General features: G+C 44.4%; 1 protein-coding gene across 1 annotated transcript in view; it reads right to left on the bottom strand.

The window, feature by feature from the left end:
• Positions 1-20,013, bottom strand: part of LOC115090539 (prostaglandin F synthase 1-like) — a 123,936-nt gene that overhangs the window by 83,594 nt on the left and 20,329 nt on the right. Inside the window, exon 2 of the mRNA XM_029599762.1 lies at positions 7,701-7,868. Coding sequence (XP_029455622.1) covers positions 7,701-7,868 — 168 coding nt within the window. The remainder of the gene's footprint in view (positions 1-7,700; positions 7,869-20,013) is intronic.

The following is a 20,013-nucleotide window of genomic DNA, read 5'->3' as shown; positions in this document are numbered from 1 at the left end:
AAATAAATACATTATGGATCTACTTGGTGATTTTATACTTGATCCATTATTCAATCGACTAATGGAATGCATGAAGTACAGGAGTCATATGTTCCCAGATAGTCCGTGAGATTTGGGAAGACAACAGAACATCTTTGACCTCGTTCTCTGAGTGCAGGATTGCCTAAAAAAATCTGGGGAAGTGGCCTGCCTATGCCTAGACAAGGCTCAGGCTACTGAAGCCAGAGATTAAAATCACCCCACGGTCCAAAGAGTATTCCAGTCAGTGGAATGCATTTTTGTCCTCCTTCCAACTTCGGAAAGCAAGTTGCTAGCCTATTGGCAAGGACCCTATGAAGTTTTGGAGAAAACAGGGCCCATGGATTACAAAATAGCCCAGCCAGTTAAACAAAAGAAAATGCATCAACTTCTTGAAGAAGTGGGATGTACAGGAGAGAGGAGCTGTACAAGAAGGAGAATTTGGCCCAGAGGTCAGATGTGAAGTGGACTGAGCCCAAATTATTTTTTGAGAGCAGCTGTCCATTGCATGACAGCTGACATATAGCAGGTAGAGCAAACCTGACCAGTTGTGCCCACCTAGTGCAGCATGACATCATTACATACGGCAATGACCATATCAGATTCCTGAGTTCAGGTGCTGTTTCATTGAGTCTGAAGTAAAGGAGATGTTCCAGCTCAGGATTATAGCGGAGTCTAAGTGATTGGTCCTCTGTTGGTGCTGAAGCCAGAGCATTAGATTATATATTGACTTTAAAAAGGTCAATGAGGTTTCAAAACTCAATGCTCACTAGAGATGTGAATCGTGTCCTCGATCGTCTTAACGATCGATTTCGACTGGGAGGGGGAGGGAATCGTATTGTTGCCGTTTGGGTTTTAAAAATATTGTGAAAAATCGTTAAAATCGTGAGCCAACCCCCTAAAACCCACCCCCGACCCTTTAAATTAAATCCCCCACCCTCCCAAACCCCCCCCCAAATGCTTTAAATTACCTGGGGATCCAGCGGTGGTCCAGAACGGCGGCGGTCCGGAACGGCCCCCTCAATTGAATCCTTTTGTCTTCAGCCGGCGCCATTTTGCAAAATGGCCACCGCAAAATGGCGGCGGCCATAGACAAAAACGATTCGACGCAGGAGGTCGTTCCGGACCCCCGCTGGACTTTTGGCAAGTCTTGTGGGGGTCAGGAGGCCCCCCCAAGCTGGCCAAAAGTGTCTGGGAGTCCAGCGGGGTTCAGGAAGCGATTTCTTGCCGCGAATCGTTTTCCGTACGGAAAATGGCACCGGCAGGAGATCGACTGCAGGAGGTCGTTCAGCGGGGGTTCCGGACCGCTGAACGACTTTTTAACGATAAATCGGGGGAATTGGTATTGTATCGTGGCCCTAACGATTTTTGACGATTTAAAATATATCGGACGATATTTTAAATCGTCAAAAAACGATTCACATCCCTAATGCTCACCCAATGCCATGAGTGGATGACCTGATTGAGTTTCTGTGATCAGCCCAGTTCATCTCTACCCTGGATCTTACAAAAGGGTATTTGCAGGAGCTTCTCACACCAACAGCGAAGGAGAAGACTGTGTTCTCGATGCCAGGTGGACTTTTCCAGTTCACCATCCTCCCTTTTGGACTCCACAGTGCCCCTGCAACCTTTCAATACTTGGTCGACCACCTGTTCTGCCCACATCATGGGTACACAGTCACCTACTTGAATGACATCATGATGTACAGCCCAGATTGGAAGACACATCTAAGCCAACTCCAGGCCATGCTAACCAGTCTGACGAAGGAAGGACTCATGGCTAACCCCAAGAGGTGCTTGCTGGTAGGGCAAGAATTCCAGTATTTTGGCTACACTCTGGGGAAGGTCAAGGTCCTTCCACAGACCAGGAAGATCAAACAAAACCAAAATTAAGAGAATTCCTAGGCCTTATGAAATACTATATAAGGTTTATCCCCAATTACTTGAAAGAAGACCCTCTCACAAGGATGTTGCTGAAGAAAGCACCAGAGAAGGTCCAGTGGTCAGCTGAGGCAGAGAAGGCCTTCAGGGCTCTGAAAGAGGCAATATGCTCTGAACCAGTCCTGATAAGCCCGGACTTCACCAAACCTTTCGCGGTACAGACCATGCCTCAGAAGAGGGCTTGGGAGATGACCTAGTTCAAGAGAAGGATTGGCAGGAACATCCTGTGGCATACATTATCCAGAAGTTGATGCCAAGAGAAAGGTGTCACTCAACAGTTCTGAAAGAGGCCTTGCATTACTACCTGCTGGGATGGCAATTCACATTCACAACAGACCACCAACTGCTCCTATGGATAAATAGAAATAAGGAGTCCAATGTGAGGGTGATGACATGGTTCCTGGCCCTACAGCCACTGAACTATCAAATATGACATAGGGCAGAAAAGCAAAATCTAATGTGGATTTCCTGTCCAGAGAGGTGTTCTTTGTACAGGTAGGCACACTTACCAACAAGGTTGAGCTGAGGAAGAGGATATGTGAGGGAGAGTACAGAAAACTCCCTCAGACTACCTTAAAGTATTGGGCACAGCTGTCTCACCCTGTCTTCCTTAAAATCCAAACCCACAGGGAATTCTTGATGAAGGGAGGAGCCCCCTCACCAGAGTTTAAGAACTCAGGGCTTGGAAGGTTTAAACAGGCCCCAGGGGACAAGGCAGAGGCTCACCCTATGCTAAGGCCTGCTGCATTTAAAGATTGTGAGTTACTTGAAGTTCAGGTGTGATGCCCTGTTTTCTTTTTGCTTTGTTCACTATAATTAAACTGCATCTAAGGAACAGCTAGAATCTGCCTCCTAATTTCTCTGATTGTTTCAAAGCCGCTACCACCCAAGTTACCACACCCTACTTCTTTGCAATTTAGCCCAGTTTCCATCCTTAGTTCCCAGCCTCAATAATTATATAGTCTCAGCATCTAATAAACACACAGCAGAAGAATGGTGGTTTCCAACTTCTTTACTGACAGTTTGATCAGAAGATTCAATAATATTTACACTCTCTCATTTGACTGATTAGCAGCAAAAAATATTAAGACAGCAGATAGAAAAAAAACATGTGACTTCACATCTTCCAGCAAAGTCTCTTAATCACTTTGAAAGCACTCCATAATTATTTGCAATGACTTTATCTTATTTTCCCAATTACTCAATTTCCTCAAATGATGTAGATTGAAATGAGTTCAATCCTCCTTTAGCTTCCAATTTAATTCTTAAATTTTCCCACTGAAGGTGGTTAGAAAATATACAGTCCCAATATTTAATTAGAACCCAGTCCCAGATTTAATACTATTCCAGAAATCCTTTCAAATACTTTAAACTCCTTATGCAGCATCTGGAGGGTACTTTATTCCCCCTTGTATGTTCCTGAATTCTTTCTACTCCTTAGGCTGCACCAGATGGGCACTTCTCACACCCTTAAGTAATCTTTCCCTAATAGCAACAAAGTTCTTGTTTCCTTTATGTTGCACCTTCTTTGTTTTTCCAATCATACACTTTACTGGCATCCCTTGCTCTTAATGGAAATTTTAACACCTCTGTCTATTTTGGATGAAAGACTTCCCTCTTCCAGCTTGGTACACTGACTCCCAGGTACCATGAGTTATTAGCTCCAAGTGGAAAAAAATATTAGTTGAACCCAAAAGGGGACAAATCAAGCAAGAAGCAGGAAGAGTGTAATAAAACTTATGCCTGAAACATAAGAGATAGCGCAAAATAGTTAATGCAAAAATATTCTTCCTCTGCAGAAGGTCTCTGTCAACGCATATGCTCGTTAGGAGACGTATCACAAGCAGGTCTTCCTTACCCCATGTCCAGCCTTGAATACAGGGACACCCTAATTCACTGCAACAAGGGGAATGGGCTTTCACAGAGAAATATAAAAAATTGTCTTAAAAGAGTCCAAACAATCTTCAAAGGTAGGTAGATGAGTCAATGAGAGGCTGAACCATAAATGGGAACTTCCTTACTTCTTTCCCATAAATTAGAAGGAAATGGAAGACAGGAGAAGAGGACTCCTACTCCAAAAAAAAATCCAAACTAAAATCCACAAGGATAGCAGGTGCTGTGAGATGATAAACATTTAGGACACAGCATCTGCATGTTCCTACATGGGAGAATAAAATCCAAACCTTTCTCACTTATTTACTCATTGAGCCTGTTAGGACCGGCTGGCTCAGACTATGGGAACACCATCCTGGGAGTGTTATGAGATGGCAAGACAGGGCGAGGGCTGGTCTTCCGCCTAGTCAGCCCCCTCCCCTACAGGTTGAGTCTTTGGGATCTGGAGGCCAGTAGGACTTAGCTGCAGCACCGGTATATCTTGGTGAGTGCCAGTGAGGGCAAGAGCTGGTATAAGGCTGGTCTGGACAGCAGGGCTGGAACAGATAAGGCTGGACTGGACTGCAGCACTGGAACAGGCAAGACTGGATATGGGATATAGGCTAGAGCTGGATGCATGGATGGACACAAGACAAGGAATGGGGCAAGAAATAGGCTGAGGCAGGCAAAGGCTGGAACCAAGATTTGAGTGCAAGCAAGAACTGAAACTGAGGTTAACTAAGACAGGGCGAGACAAGGATAACATAGAACATGGAACATAAAGGCCTGAAGGCAGCGAGAGGCAGGGAAGACCCCGAGGGACAAGACAAGGGAGAATCCTAGATAGGCCACAGAGTAAAACAAGGCCTATATAGGCCAGAAGGCAGGGCAAGAGGCAAGAAGGCCCAAAGAGCACAAGACAAGGCAAGGGTCAGAAGTCCCCGAGGCCTTGATCAAACAGTGACCAGGGCAAGGAGTCAAGACAGACTCAATGTGAAGGCATCAAAGCAAGGGAAAGACAGGGTTATGTAGGGCTGAGGCTTGGTGCAGGGAAGGAGGAGGAATTTGGTAAGGATGGAGAGCAGGCATATTGAGGACTCCTGGTGGAAAGGGGGCTGCACCACAGGCTGAATAATGAGGAGCTGGTATGGGTAGTATGGAACAGAACTCAGAAGAGACCTCTGCTGGCAGGGAGACATCATGGTCAGGGTACGATGACATTGCAAAGCCGCTGAAATCAAAACAGAACCTCCCCAGCTTAATGGCACACTCCTTTAGTAAGGGGAAACCAAAGGTTGCTTACATTAGTATGAACATTGATAGGGGCATTGATGCCTTTCCCGTCTCAAATGATGTGAGTTAAACACTCAATACAGTGGATCATATTATATTATTAACACGTTTATAGGAATTAGGAATTGCAAATACAGTTTTAGAATGGTTTTAGGTCATTTTTAGGAAACTGTCAATTTTTTGTTGCATGGGAGACTGATACATCTTTAAAAAATATTTTCTATGGAATGCTACTTTTTAATCTGATTTAGCTCCAATTCCAGAGTTAATTCAAATTTTGGGTTTTAGTTGCTATATATATGCTGCAGATGATATTCAACTCTGACTCTGTTCAGGATATGAATAGTTTTAATCATTGTGTGGATAGGATTGCCAGCTGGTTATATGAACATAAACTACACTTTAAAGTGTGAGGCAATCTAGTTTGGGAGATGTAAATCAGATGTAAAATGTATTCTCTGTATGCAAAATGTCATTATCCCTCTTGTAGTTGGGTTAAGGTTTTGGGAATTAATTTGGACAGTGTACTATCTGTGTCTAACGCCATTTTTATCCAATGCTGATCTGACCTTGTTACCTGTGTGCTTGTATTATCATGAATTGACAATTGTAATTCCTTACATTTAGGTATCGTAGAGGTAAATCTAAAAGATAACATAATACCTCTGTATTGATCCATACTTCAACCACACCTTGAGTATGGCTTTCCATGATACTTGGTCCCACTAGATTCACACTCTTATTAATAGACAGACCTGCTCTGGACACCCCATTTAAAAAATGATATAGGAGAACTAGAAAAGATACAGAGAAGAGTGACTGAAATGATAAAAGAGATGGAACAGTTTCTATATAAAGCAAGGCTAACAGGTTAGGTCTCTTCAGCCTGTATATGTTCCCTCCAAGGCCACTCCGAAATCGGAGTGGCCTTGGAGGGAACTTTCTGTCAGCCCCCCTTCAACTTCCCCTCGCTTCCCCTATCTAAACTGCCCCCCAGTCCTACCTAAATCCCCCCCCTACCTTTATTTTGTAAGTTTTGCCTGCCTTTGGCAGGCATAACTTGTGCATGCCAGCCGGCTGCTGGCGCGAGATCCCCCGGCATGGCTGCTGTGCCGGAGGCCTCGGTCCTGCCCCTGCCCTGCCCCCGGACCGACCCCGGACCGGTGCCCCACCCACCTATGCAAAACAGGCTCGGCGCGTGTAACCCTTTTAAAATCCGCCCCTATGTGTCACAAGCAGGCTCTCACAAGCACGTGTACACACACAGTGTGTATGAAAGCATTGGCAAGTATATGAGAGAGGAAGTATCTGAAAGAATGAATCTGTTAATATGTGTATGTGAGTGAGGGAGAGAGAAAAAATAGTTTGTGTGGCTCTATCTCCCGATAAACTCAGGGTGATTGGAAATCAAAAGATCTCATGTATGGAAAGCAGGAGATTATTTTTAATCCTTATTAGTTTTAATTGTAGAGTATAATTTGATGTTTCTATTGTTTTTAAATGGCTTTTAAAAATATTATTACATTATTTAATTATTGGATGTTTTATTCATCAGATGTTTTGAAATATTTTTTGGTGTTTTGAGCAATATTAGAACTAATTTATGCAAGTTTTTTTAATTGGATTTTTGTCAGCTGTTTTGACATTTAATCTTTTTATTAGCATGTTTTTAATATGAATGATGTTTTATATCTCCAGTTTTGTTGATGAAGTTTTGAGAGGAATGATGATGTTTCTGTTTTTCCATTGTTGCACTGCATAACACTGTTGGGCTTGTGGTTTCCAATTCAGTTTTTGTTGGTGCATTTCTATTCTGTATTAGGTGAGGGTCTGTCTATATTTTAAAGGTCCAGTTCTTGTGTAACTTTAATGCTTTGCTGTGAAAATGATAGAACTTATCACTGGCATTATGCTTATTCCTTCCTCATTTATATTTTAAACAGAAGTTTGCTGTTTATTAATTTCATTACATTCAAAAAGCGGTTTTGAATGTTCTTGCAGAAAATATTTTTTCATTCACATATTTTATTGTAACTGCTGTTAGTAGGTTAGGTGTTTTTTTTAAGGGATTAGCTAATGTTCCCTCTAAGGATTGAGTTGCTGTGAGCATAAATTTGATAGGCTTCTTGCATCAAACAAAGTAGTGCTCACATGGTAATGTAAGAGGGTGTACTGTGGTCTAGGGCACATTGCAGCAGCACATTTTCTGGTGCACCGCCAACTTCAGCAGTCACCCTATACCCCTATACCCCTGGCTGGCCTTGATGGACCTTTACAGATGTGAGGATTCTGTTACATACTTTGGGTGATTGATTATTCATTTTATTTACATGAGATTGTCTATTTCTGTTTCTGTGAAACATATGCAATTCGTGTGTTATTGTATTTGTTATTTTTATGCTTTTATTATGTATGTTAATGTTGTAAATCGCCTAGGCCTCCCTGTGGTAGGTGATCAATAAATTTTAATAAATGAAATGAAATGAAATGAAATGATCTGACCCAGTATGCCTAGAAAGACAGAATAGAAACCTCAAATTAAAAGAAATTAAAGTTTAGAGAGCAATAAAGCTCACCTTTCCAGTATAGAATATGTCCTCTCTCTTCACTGTGCCATCTGAAATCTTCTCTTGAATAGCTGGTCCAATATTTACCTCATTACCATACAAATAAGCCCCATCTATATGTCGATAGCCAACTGTGAGAGCCAGCTTTGTAGCTTCATTCGCCACTTCTTTTGTAGTCTATGAAAATGTAAAACAGAATAAAGACCGATCAGTTTTACTGCTTCAAGAATTAAATTTTGCTTCAGTTACTCAGGCTTCAATATAATTAGAATCCAACTTGTCTGAGGGCAGATTTCTTATTGGTTTGAACTGTACGGGGCAGGCAGGTCCCAAGGGAATTGTATGCCCGTGTGGCTCAAATTGTGAAATGTCTGCAGCATGCCTGGCAATTAGAACATGATCAGCAGTTCCCTGTGCAGCTTAGAGAGAACATTGCTGTCTCCAAGCCCTTACAGACTTTTCAGCTATAAGATCAGTAATTTGAATGGGACACTCATTCTCACCTTATTCTATGGAGATTACTTTATTTTCCAATAAATGTACACTTAAACAAATATAGGGCCCAATGTTCAGCAACAGACTGGCCTTATGGCAGAGGCTGAATATCCGGCTACTTTCAATGGCCACCACGTAGCCTGATAATTACAGTATTTACCTGGCAAAGTGGTGGGCGGGTTGGTGGCGTAATGGGGAAGAGTTACTTATCCAGCTATCTTAGCCAAATAAGTAGTGTTATTTAGACTTATCTGGCTAAGTGCTTGATTCACTAAGGATTTTTCCCATAGACACAAAATGGGAGAAAAGTTTAATGAATCTGGTCCTATGTTAACCAAGTTAGAAGCAGGTCTAAAATTAGCTTGATAAATCTATATGGCTAACAAGGTTAGGCAGGCATATTTAGTGATGCAGCTGCACCCCTGAATATCCTGGTTGAGTAAACTGGATATGTTTGTTGGCTAACTTCCTTATCTGGATAACATTTGAAAACAGAGCTCATAGCTGGTCACTTTAAACAAGTAGGAAAAGCGTGCAGAAGCATGGCTTCTTGAATGCTTTCCAATATAGATTTGTAGAAGGGTGGGGGTTTGTATGGGGGAATGGTGAGTGTGGGGGAATGGGGTATAAGTGGGTTCTGTAGGATGGAGTATGTGAGGGGTTGGGTGTGGTTGTATGTGTGGGGCCATGTCTATGTGCATGCATGGATAGGAGCATGTGGATAGAGGAGGTGTGTGTTTAGGAATATGGGGATGTGTATGTAGGGAGGACTAAAGGGCTTTGGGTAGTGTGTGTGTGTGAGTGGGGGGATATGGGGGGTGCATGTATTTTTGGATGCATAGGGAGTTTTGTGGGAAGAAAATGTTTTTTTTAGAGGCTGTGTGTGTTTGGGAGTTGTGGGTATGTGCTTTTCTGCGGGAATGGCTTTGGGTTTGAAGGTAACGGATGTGGTTGTGAAGGAATGTGTGTGATGTTTGTGGATGGAGTATGTAGTTGGATATGTGTTAAGGGAAGGTGTGTTGGTGGGTGTCTGGGGGATATAATTGTGTATGTATATGTTCATGACTGTAAATGGAGGTTTTTTTTAAGTGCCAGGGTATGTATTGTCAGAGTGATGGATGTGTATGATTGTGTAAATTTGTGTGGAGGGAATTCTGTGGATGGTATAGTGTGTGGCAGGATTGTAAGGGGAGTTGTAGGGTATGGATATTTTGGGGGTGCGGTTGTGTGTATGTAGTTGGGGGTGCTTGGGTGGAGGTTTTGTTTGGAACAGTGAACTGTTCTAACAGTTCAAACATCTTCTAATAGTACTCATTTAAAGCAATGGGGACTTTTACCCAATAGAAAGTAAAGAATGTTTTCTCATTGAAAGCAATGGCAATTTTTTATTTTTATTTTTTGGAAATACCGTTCCAATGTTTCTGATTTTTGAACTTGTCTAAGAGATTCATATTTTCTTCTTGCATGAGACAAGATCAGCACATTCAGGGCGGCAGGGCCATAGGCATGACACATTTGGTGATTTTCTATCCTGATTTTAGAGAGTTATTGTGCCTACAGACCAGTTGGATGGACAGCGATCCCTTTAACATAATCCTTTTTACTTTCCTAATGATAAGATAACACTTAATACCATCAAAACAATACTTTTAAGGGATTTTGACTTCACAATCCAGAGATTACATAAAACAATATAAGAGATTACAAAAGAAATGCATACCTTTCCAGTGCTGAGTACTTTCTCTGCGCCATTTGCAGACGTCTTTTGAGCAGCCCTTTCTGTGTTTTTTTGAGCATCATCATTACCGCAGGTCCCATAACCAGCTTCACTGGTGACTTTAATAGTGTCAGATGTTTCATATTTTGGAAGCTGTCATTAATTTAAAAGAGACACAATGGAAATCAATGCTACTGATGCTAAGATGGAATTCTCTGCTAGCCACACAAAATCTTAGCCATTCATCATGAGGCATGGACCAGTCCAATACAGCAGGTTGGACACACATACCTTAGGATCTATGCATAGAAATACTTTTCTTTTTTTTTATAGCTATAACAGGGACACATTCCTTACATAAAAGTAGTCATCTAAATGTGTGCATGATTGGGAATCAGGAATCTTATCCTCTCTTTACCAGGTTCTAATCCTACCTCTGTGACTAACTTTGGCTGGGAAAGTCATTTTACCTTTCCTCCCTATGTAACATTTTATGCATCTGAAATTAGTCACATTGTTCTTCTTCCATGTGTTGAAAGTTGTTTTACAGACATTTTGCACTAAAATCAGTTTCCATGACACTACTTCCCAAAGCGACTGGTCTCATTTAAAATACTATATTCAGTTCTGGAGGCCATATGTCAGGAAGAATCAAGATAGGTTGGAGGCGATCCAAAGAAAAACAACCAAAATGGTGTTGCAAAAGCAATACGAGATGAGACTTGATGACCTCTCCTAAAGGAAAGGAGACATAGTAGGGATGAGCAGTCCCCATTTTTTTGTTTTGGTTTGTTTTTTTGTTTGTTTTAGGGAAGGAGTTGTTTAATTTTTTTTCAGTTTGCTTCATCTGCCAAACCAGAAAAAAACCCATTAAACTTGAAGAAAAAGGAAAAAAAGAAAAAATAACAAACACCAATAACCAAATAACCAAAGATGGCGCCGGCCATCCAGTGCTCCCTCCAATGGCACGGATACCCTGTCACATGGTAAGGGCAAAGGCCATCGGCGCCATTTTTATTAGTGGCAGCCGACGGCCTGAGAGTGGGAGATCGCTCCCGGGACCCCCACTGGACCACCAGGTACCTGTAAAATGTTTTTAGGGGGGTCGGTAGGGTGGGGGAAGCAAAGGGATTAATTTTAAAGGATCAGGTGGGTTTTTTGTTTATTGGCTCGGGCACAGCCGATAAACAAAACCGCGATCGGGCCCGATGAAAAAAAACCCACATGTGAATCGGAACCAGAATCCGAACCAATTCCGGTTCCGATTCACATCTCTACTTAGGACTGAACTGAAGCTTATGTATTTCAATGAACCATTCTATGGCATTACCAAGACCTGTATGACATGGGTGTCCCATAGCTAGGTGCACTACCCTTTGCCTACAACTCTCTCAGAAAATGAATGCCCTCTAACTGCCTGTATAAATGTGCACATCACACCCTGGAGCACATGGGTACATGAACTGACACATTTTTCCTGATTCCTTCACAAATGAAGACACATCAGAAGAGAAAGGAAGAGGTTGAGGAAGACAATAGGGAGGACCATCCCCTCCTGCAGCCCCTGCCAATGTCATCACTCGTGGGAGAAGCAGGCCATTCCTTCCCCAGCCCTTTCACCATTGGGGGATCCTGTAGTGGCAATCCAGCCCTTCAACCCCCAATTGGTGGGCCTGAGGCCCAAAGATGCTAATATCTCTCTCCCCATCCTTGTAGGGTCTCCTTCCCTTTCTGCCCCAGGATCTAGGGATGCCAGGACTCAGAATGGTTAGCCATTGCTGGCTGAGGGAGACTCGGATCCTCCGCTACCCATTCATCTGCTGCCCTGCCTGGGCTCTTGATCCTGTCTCTTTGTCTAGATAATAAGCCAGTATATATATCTCAGTGGGATTATGGGGAGGGTATGCAGATAATGGAGGAGGATGAAAGAGATGGATCCTATTTGACCTCATGAATCTGCTTGGTATGCTTGTCTGCTTCATTGGAACTCAAGTGCCTCATGGTGGCTCTTGAGGTCATTAGAGATGTGAATCGTGTGATCCATCGTCTTAACGATCAATTTTGGCTGGGGGGGGAGGGAATCGGATCGTCGCGATTTTGTTTTTTTTTAAATCGTGTAAATCGGGGGAGGGCGGGAAAACCGGCACACTAAAACAACCCTAAAACCCACCCCGACCCTTTAAAATAAATCCCCCACCCAAAATGTCTTAAATTACCTGGGGTCCAGTGGGGGGGTCCCAGTGTGATCTTCCACTCTCGGGCCACGGGTGCGTTAATAGAAATGGCGCTGGCGCTACCTTTGCCCGTCACGAGCGCAGGAGATCGCTCCCGGACCCCCAGGGACTTTTGGCCAGCTTGGGGGGGCCTCCTGACCCCCACAAGACTTGCCAAAAGTCCAGCGGGGGTCCAGGAGCGACCTCCTGCACTCGAATCGTATTGCCATATTGCAAAATGGTGCCGGCCATACGGCCATACGGCCGGCGCCATTTTGCAACACGACAATATGGCCATACGGCCGGCGCCATTTTGCAATACGGCAATACGATTCGAGTACAGGAGGTCGCTTCCGGACCTTTTTTTTCTGTATTTAGTTTGCACCTTAGTATGTTCCACTCCATCCCCTTTTTTGGCTCTTGTAAATTGTTTTAACAAAGTTTTACATATTTAACATTTTAAATATGTAAAGCTTTGTTAAAACAATTTATCATTACCGCAGGTCCCATAACCAGCTTCACTGGTGACTTTAATAGTGTCAGATGTTTCATATTTTGGAAGCTGTCATAAATTTAAAAGAGACACAATGGAAATCAATGCTACTGATGCTAAGATGGAATTCTCTGCTAGCCACACAAAATCTTAGCCATTCATCATGAGGCATGGACCAGTCCAATACAGCAGGTTGGACACACATACCTTAGGATCTTAGGATCACATACCTTAGGACCTTAGGATACCTTAATACATTTATAGCTATTTAGGGTGTATATTTACTACATACTATGGTTTATTTTGTAGAACAGTAAAGTCCCTTTATGGATATCCTATAGCCATAAGTCTCTGAACCACACATAGCCATGCATGTCACTTGCCATGCTGGTTTCTCCAGTAATTGTTAGACTCCTCTTACCTATTCATACATCAGCATTTGTGGTTGGTTTAGTTGTGTTAACCTTGCATCCCTAAAACTGCTAGCATTAAGGGAGACCATACATCATAAGAACATAAGAACATAAGAACATGCCATACTGGGTCAGACCAAGGGTCCATCAAGCCCAGCATCCTGTTTCCAACAGTGGCCAATCCAGGCCATAAGAACCTGGCAAGTACCCAAAAACTAAGTCTATTCCATGTTACCATTGCTAGTAATAGCGGTGGTTATCAAAAGGTTTATATCAACAGCTGCCACTTACCTCTCCAAAGGGCATCAGATGTAAGTGCAGGCAAGCCACAAACAGGGGTTTTATATATCAAGTTTCTAATATCTTATGCAGTGGCGTAGCCAGAATTGATTTTTTGGGTGGGCACAAGGTTAACATAGGTGGGCACAAGGCATGCAGGTCTACTAGTTGTTTTCTTACTGATAAATAATGCCATATACTACACCCTAGAATGGCTTTCTAAGTAGTTTGCAACAGCCATTATGTGTCATGTATGAAACTTTAAAATAATTTACTTCAATTATTTCAAGTATAGAAAACAATCAAATCCAATCATATAATAAAACAAAAATTAATGTATTCTTTCATGAACCATCTTTGCAGAAACCCAGAAATCTTCATAAATACAATAAAATATAATTAATCATCAGAACAGGTGCAGCGCAAAGCTAGGGCAATTCACATTACAAGTAACATGAAAAAAAAAAATTCAAATTCTGGTGTAATCTCAGCAAAAAATAACCCTCCACTGCTATTTTGTGAAGTAACAAACTCTTGCAAAGAAAGAGGCATCTGGAACCTTGCCAAACAATCACAGCACTGACTCTCAGGATTCAAACAGCAACCTTATGAAAAAGCAGCAATGCAAATACTACACCAGGCCCTAGAACATTAATACATCACCTACGGGAATAACAGAACAGGCTGGACTACTACTACAGAGAAACTATATGCTAGAAATACTCATTTCTGTCACAAACAGGCAAAACTGAGACCGACCCTTACCTAATATAGAAATAAGAGACTATAAATTAGAAACAGAAACATGTAGATAAAGCCAAAATAGAAAGCCTGAGAAACTAAAATGTCTGAACAGTGGAATACTTAAGAAAGAGCAAAATACAAAAATATAAGAATGCACATTCCCAAAGATGACATATTTAAATTGCTAACATCTCTCTCTCTCTCTCTCTCTCTCTCTCTATATATATATTTTTTTTTTACCTTTGTTGTCTGATCTTTGTATTTTTCTAATCAGTTGGTCCTGGTCTCTCTTTCCCATTCTTTCCCTTGTCGCTCATTTCTTAATTCCTCTTCAGTGTCTTTTCTACTACTGTCTTCTTCCCTTCCACACACACACACATATATACATAAATGCTTTCTCTCACAGACTCCCTCACACACTCAGGCTCTCACTCTCATATGCTCTCCCCCCCCCCCCCCCCCAGCTCACATTCTCTGCAGACACACATACAAGCTCTCACTTTCTCACCCCTCCCCAGGCTTATATTCTTATGCACACACAGACGCACATCCAGGCACCTATTCTCATCCACACACACAAACCCATTCTCACCCACACATACACACATTTAAGGTCCCATTCTCACCCACACATACACACTTTCAAGCACCCATTCTTTACCCACATATTCAAGCTTCCATTCTCACCCACACACACAAACCCAGGCTCCCATTCTCACCCATATATATACACATTCAAGCTTCCATCCTCACCCACATATTCAAGCTTCCATTCTCACCCACATATTCAAGCTTCCATTCTCACCCACACACACAAACTCAGGCTCCCATTCTCACCCATATATACACACATTCAAGCTTCCATCCTCACCCATATATACACACATTCAAGCTTCCAACCTCAACCACATATTCAAGCTTCCATCCTCACCCACATATTCAAGCTTCCATTATCACCCACACACATTCAAGACTCCATTCTCACTCCCATACACACCCAGGGTCCGATTTTCACCCACACACACACAAGGCTCCCATTCTCATCCTCACATACACATTCAAGCCTGTGCACAGTTTCCGCTTCCTCCCCCCAGAGCAGGAAGATCAGCTGACCTCTCCTGCTGCCACTGGCCTCCTGCTATCTTCGGGCCGTATGGCCGACCGATCTTCCTGTTTGGGGGGGGGGAGGAGAGCGGAAGCGCCGCGCACAGTTTCCGCTTCCTCCCCCCAGAGCAGGAAGATCAGCTGGCCTCTCCTGCTGCCACTGGCCTCCTGCTATCTTCGAGCCATACGGCCGACCGATCTTCCTGCTGGGGGGGGGGGAGCGGAAGCTGTGCGCGGCGCTTCCGCTGTCCTCCCCCCCCCCCCAAACAGGAAGATCGGTCGGCTGTACGCAGGAGACCAGTGGCAGCAGGAGAGGCAGCTGATCTTCCTGCTCTGGGGGGAGGAAGCGGAAACTGTGCGCGGCGCTTCCGCTCTCCTCCCCCCCAAACAGGAAGATCGGTCGGCCATATGGTTGTAGGACCGCTTCCCCACGTGTGCCGTGATGGCGCGCCAAGCATGGGTTCTCCTCTTCACTGTCGCGGGGATGGGATCCCGCGACAGCCTTGCAGTTCTGGTGTCAGTTGGGTGGGCCTGGGTCTAAATTGGGTGGGCAGCTGCCCACCCAGGCCCACCCGTGGCTACGCCACTGATCTTATGTATCCCCTTAAATACAATTACAGCACAAGGAGCACACATAAGATGGTCCTTTTAGAATAGGACAGAAAAGACATGTCAAATACATGTTTTGGTAAGAGTTGCATTTACTAGCAGCATACTGCTGCTGACAGGTCATCAAAGTTACCTCCATGACCCTTATGCTTCTGTCACTGAAAGAAAATGCTATCTATCCCTTACTACAGAGACTGAAGGCTTAACAGCCTTAATACAGGTGTCTGAGAAATGTACTGCAACAAGCCTATCCCTCTCCAAGCTCACACTGGCTAGGCAGGCTGATAGGACCATGCTTCTCTCCAGAATGTTCCCGGGTTCCAGCTGCAAAACCCTGCATGGAGTTAATTACACTTACATATCTCAAAGGTTAACTATTCCATGGACTGCCTGTGAAAAGATCGCTTAGTCGGGTTCAGCTACATCTCCAGGATAATGTGTGCTATTTGATGACTTATAAAGCTAAACTCCTAGCTGAAACCAATCAGCCACTCCTTGGAATTTAACTTGCATGGAACTTTATCCACCTCCACCACTGCTAATAGGTCAAGACTCTAACACTAAACTGATTTCATTCAAAAAGCAGAGCTTTTCAATTACCAGAACCTTGTTCTAAGATGTAATTATCACCAGCTTTTTCCCATCCATACAGACTAAAGACGACCATGGATTGATAGGCTAGATGAAAGACAGAGTCCCTATGGAAATCCAAGGCCTGATATATTGATAGGCACAGGACAAATAGAAATGACTATGAAATACATACAGCCATAAAGAAGGTCCATTTCCAGATGGAGAGAAATATTGTTCACTGAGAATTAGGGATGTGAATCGTTTTTTGACGATTTAAAATATCGTCCGATATATTTTAAATCGTCAAAAATCGTTAGAGCCGCGATACAATAACAATTCCCCCGATTTATCGTCAAAAAATCGTAAATCGGGGGAAGGGGGAGGGCGGGAAAACCGGCACACTAAAACAACCCTAAAACCCACCCCGACCCTTTAAAATAAATCCCCCACCCCCCCGAACCCCCCCAAAATGCCTTAAATTACCTGGGGTCCAGAGGAAGGGTCCTGGTGTGAACTTTTACTCTCGGACCTCCGGTGCGTTGTAGAAATGGCGCTGGCGCTACCTTTGCCCTGTCATATGACAGGGCAAAGGTAGCGCCGGCGCCATTTTGTTTTTTTGTCCCCCGACGGCAGGAGCATAGGAGATTGCTCCCGGACCCCCGCTGGACCCCCAGGGACTTTTGGCCAGCTTGGGGGGGCCTCTTGATACCCACAAGACTTGCCAAAAGTCCAGCGGGGGTCCGGGAACGACTTCCTGCACGCGAATCGTTTTTCCATACGGAAAATGGCGCCGGCCATACACTGTATGGCCGGTGCCATTTTCCTACTGGACCCCATTTCCCCACTGGACCCCAGGTAATTTAAGGCATTTTGGGGGAGTTTGGGAGGGTGGAGGATTTATTTTAAAGGGTCGGGGTGGGTTTTAGGGATGTTTTAGTGTGCTGGTTTTCGATTTACACGATTTACACGATTTACACGATATTTAAAAAAAACCCTCCCAGCCGAAATATCAATTTACACGATATTTAAAAAAAACCCTCCCAGCCGAAATAGATCGTTAAGACGATCGATCACACAATTCACATCTCTACTGAGAATAAAGCCAGGCCGAAATAAATAATCATCTAGATCTCTAATGATTATGTATAAATCAACACATTCCACGCAATTCTAAATTCTAAGATTACCTTGTGGTGATGGAATAGCAGCTGGATCCATGACAGCAGGGACTGACAAGTTTGGTCCAGATCTTTCCTACACTGCTATCTTTTTGGAGAAAGAATGGACCGGATCCAATAGTTCTAGAGAAGATGGAATCTATTGTTATCCCTAGTATAGACCAGGGAATCTCAACCCAGTCCTCGGGACATACCTAAGCATTAGGCATGCCTAATCATTGCGTATATCTAGAAAACTTGACTGCCTAGATATGTCCCGAGGACTAGGTTGAGATTCCTTGGTGTAAATCATCTCTGCATTCATAAGTATAAATAATACAGGTATACTGCAATAATTAAGAGAAGTTATGCATGAAAGTTATGGGGTTGATTTTAAAAGCAGCGCACATGTGTCTATGTGCATGCGGTTCCCGGTGTACGCACAAGGATGTGCCAATTTTATAACATGTGTGTGCCGGCGACGCATATTATAAAATCTGATGTCTGTGCGCACATGTGCGGGTGGCCCACGACTCGCGCGCGGAGAGGGGGGAATTTTACAATGCAAATGTTATGGTCCTGGGCTGGGCCCCGGGACCTTCACTTACCTCGTGGCCAGGCCGGGCCACGGGAACCCAGCTCCTGCCGTCCAGGCCTGAAACGTGGCCTCCTGCGGCGTTCCCTCTGTGAGGGAGTCGCCGCTGACCTTCCGCCGCTGGCCCCGCCCCCTAGGCGCGCACGCGCGCCGGGGATCAAGATTTAAAGGGGGCCAGCGCGGGACATGGAGGACAGCCCCGTCGATGACATCAGACGTCGGCTTATTTAAACCCGGCAGCCACAGCTAAACCTCACCTTGCAACGAGGTTCACTCTTCTGAGTTGATAGTTGCTGTGTTGGATTCCTGTTTGTCTTCGGCTCCTGACGTCTGACCCTGCTTCATTCACTGACTCCGGCTCCAGCTTCCATTCCTGGTTTTGGCTCTGACTTCTGGCTCCGACCCGGCTTGGTCCATTGACTTCGGCTTCTGTCTTCATCTCTTCTGCAGGTAACCGGTTCTTCGTTGCCCGGAGGCCTCTCCTAAGTCCCAGCGGCTTGGGTCCTCAAGGGCTCCTCCCGGGGGGACTGTGGGCTTCCAAGTGTCAAGTCTCTTCTTGCCTCCTGGACTCTTCTGCTCCCATCGACTACTTCTTCAGCTGCTTCTCTGGTCCTTGGTCGCATAGGATCTCACCTAAGTCCAAGAGGCCTGGGTCCCTACAGGCTTCTCCTGGGGGGACCTCGGGTTTCCAGTGGTGAAGTCTTCTTCGGAACACCTCGTCAGCGCTGCCTCCCGGCTGCGACACCCACTGTGGGACCCCACAGTGCAACTCCATCAGTCTCAGCCGGCCCAAGGGTCCACTCCCCACAACAGCAAAGCATGGTGATGCGAGTAGAGCTTCCCCAGTTCCCTCCCAGTTTGCTCCAATTAAGGAGCAGACTGGGAGGGATCTTACCATTAACCCACCTAACCTTCTTACCTTTTCCCTTCTCCGCCCTGACCCCTACCCCCTACCTAACTCTTAGATTTTTTTTACATTTTTTACCTTGCTGCTCCTTTGGAGCAGCAAGGTAAAAAATGTAGCCGGGTAAGCCGGAGCAGCAAGGTAAAAAAAGGTAGCCGGGGAAGCGCACCCCGGCTAGCTGCCGGAGAGCGCTTCCCTGGAAGAGCAGCTAATGGCACTGTCCCGGCCCGCCCCGCCCAGACTATGCCCCCCAGCGTGCCCCTTTGGAGAGGCCCGGCACTTCAATGCAGATATAAAGGGTTGGCACCCACTGCATGTTTTCCTATTGCACAAGGTCCCTTAGGAGTGAAGCACTTGTGAAGAAGCCCAACTTCCTATCTTGTGAGATAGACCTTCTTATTTGTGAGATCATGGAAATCCAATGTCTCATTTGGTCCCCATTCCAGGAAAAGTGGCCTATCTTCTCTGAGAACTGAGACTCCTTCAAATCAGGACCCCTCTCACAGCTCTGTTGAAGAGACACAGTGCCCTCTAAGGGCAGCGCCAACTGTGACAGGACACCATTGCAGAGAAGTGCCAGAATTGGACAATCTAAAGTCCCTGAGCTTCCCCCACCCCAAAAAAGAGAGCAGCCAAGGAAGCAGTAAATAGATTTATTATAGTAGTCATCATATTGAGCATACAATGTAAATAAACACACATTCACCTTCAAAAATGTCTTTGCATCAGACTATAGCTTTCTTCTATGGTCTGCCTTTGAGTCTGGCGAGGTATGTTCTGCAGTTCCTCCTGACTCAGCTCTTCTTCCTCCTCCTCCTCCTTCTCTTCTTCATCAAGACAGGGCTGCTTTAACCACTTATGGGATTCTGCGCAAACTTTTGTGTCTGGGCCCCCTTGTGTTTTTCCCAGATTGATTCCACCCCTGTGTAAGGAATAGAGAAACACTATACGGTACATAACATAACTATTAAAAATTAAATAAACAGATCTAGAAATAGAACAGCAATATAGCTAGCTTTTCTCATG

This window comes from Rhinatrema bivittatum, chromosome 4 (assembly GCF_901001135.1).
Source record: "Rhinatrema bivittatum chromosome 4, aRhiBiv1.1, whole genome shotgun sequence".
In the NCBI taxonomy this organism is placed as follows: Eukaryota; Metazoa; Chordata; class Amphibia; order Gymnophiona; family Rhinatrematidae; genus Rhinatrema; species Rhinatrema bivittatum.
The sequence above is the reverse complement of the archived record's forward strand: the minus strand, read 5'-3'. Positions and strand labels throughout refer to the sequence as shown.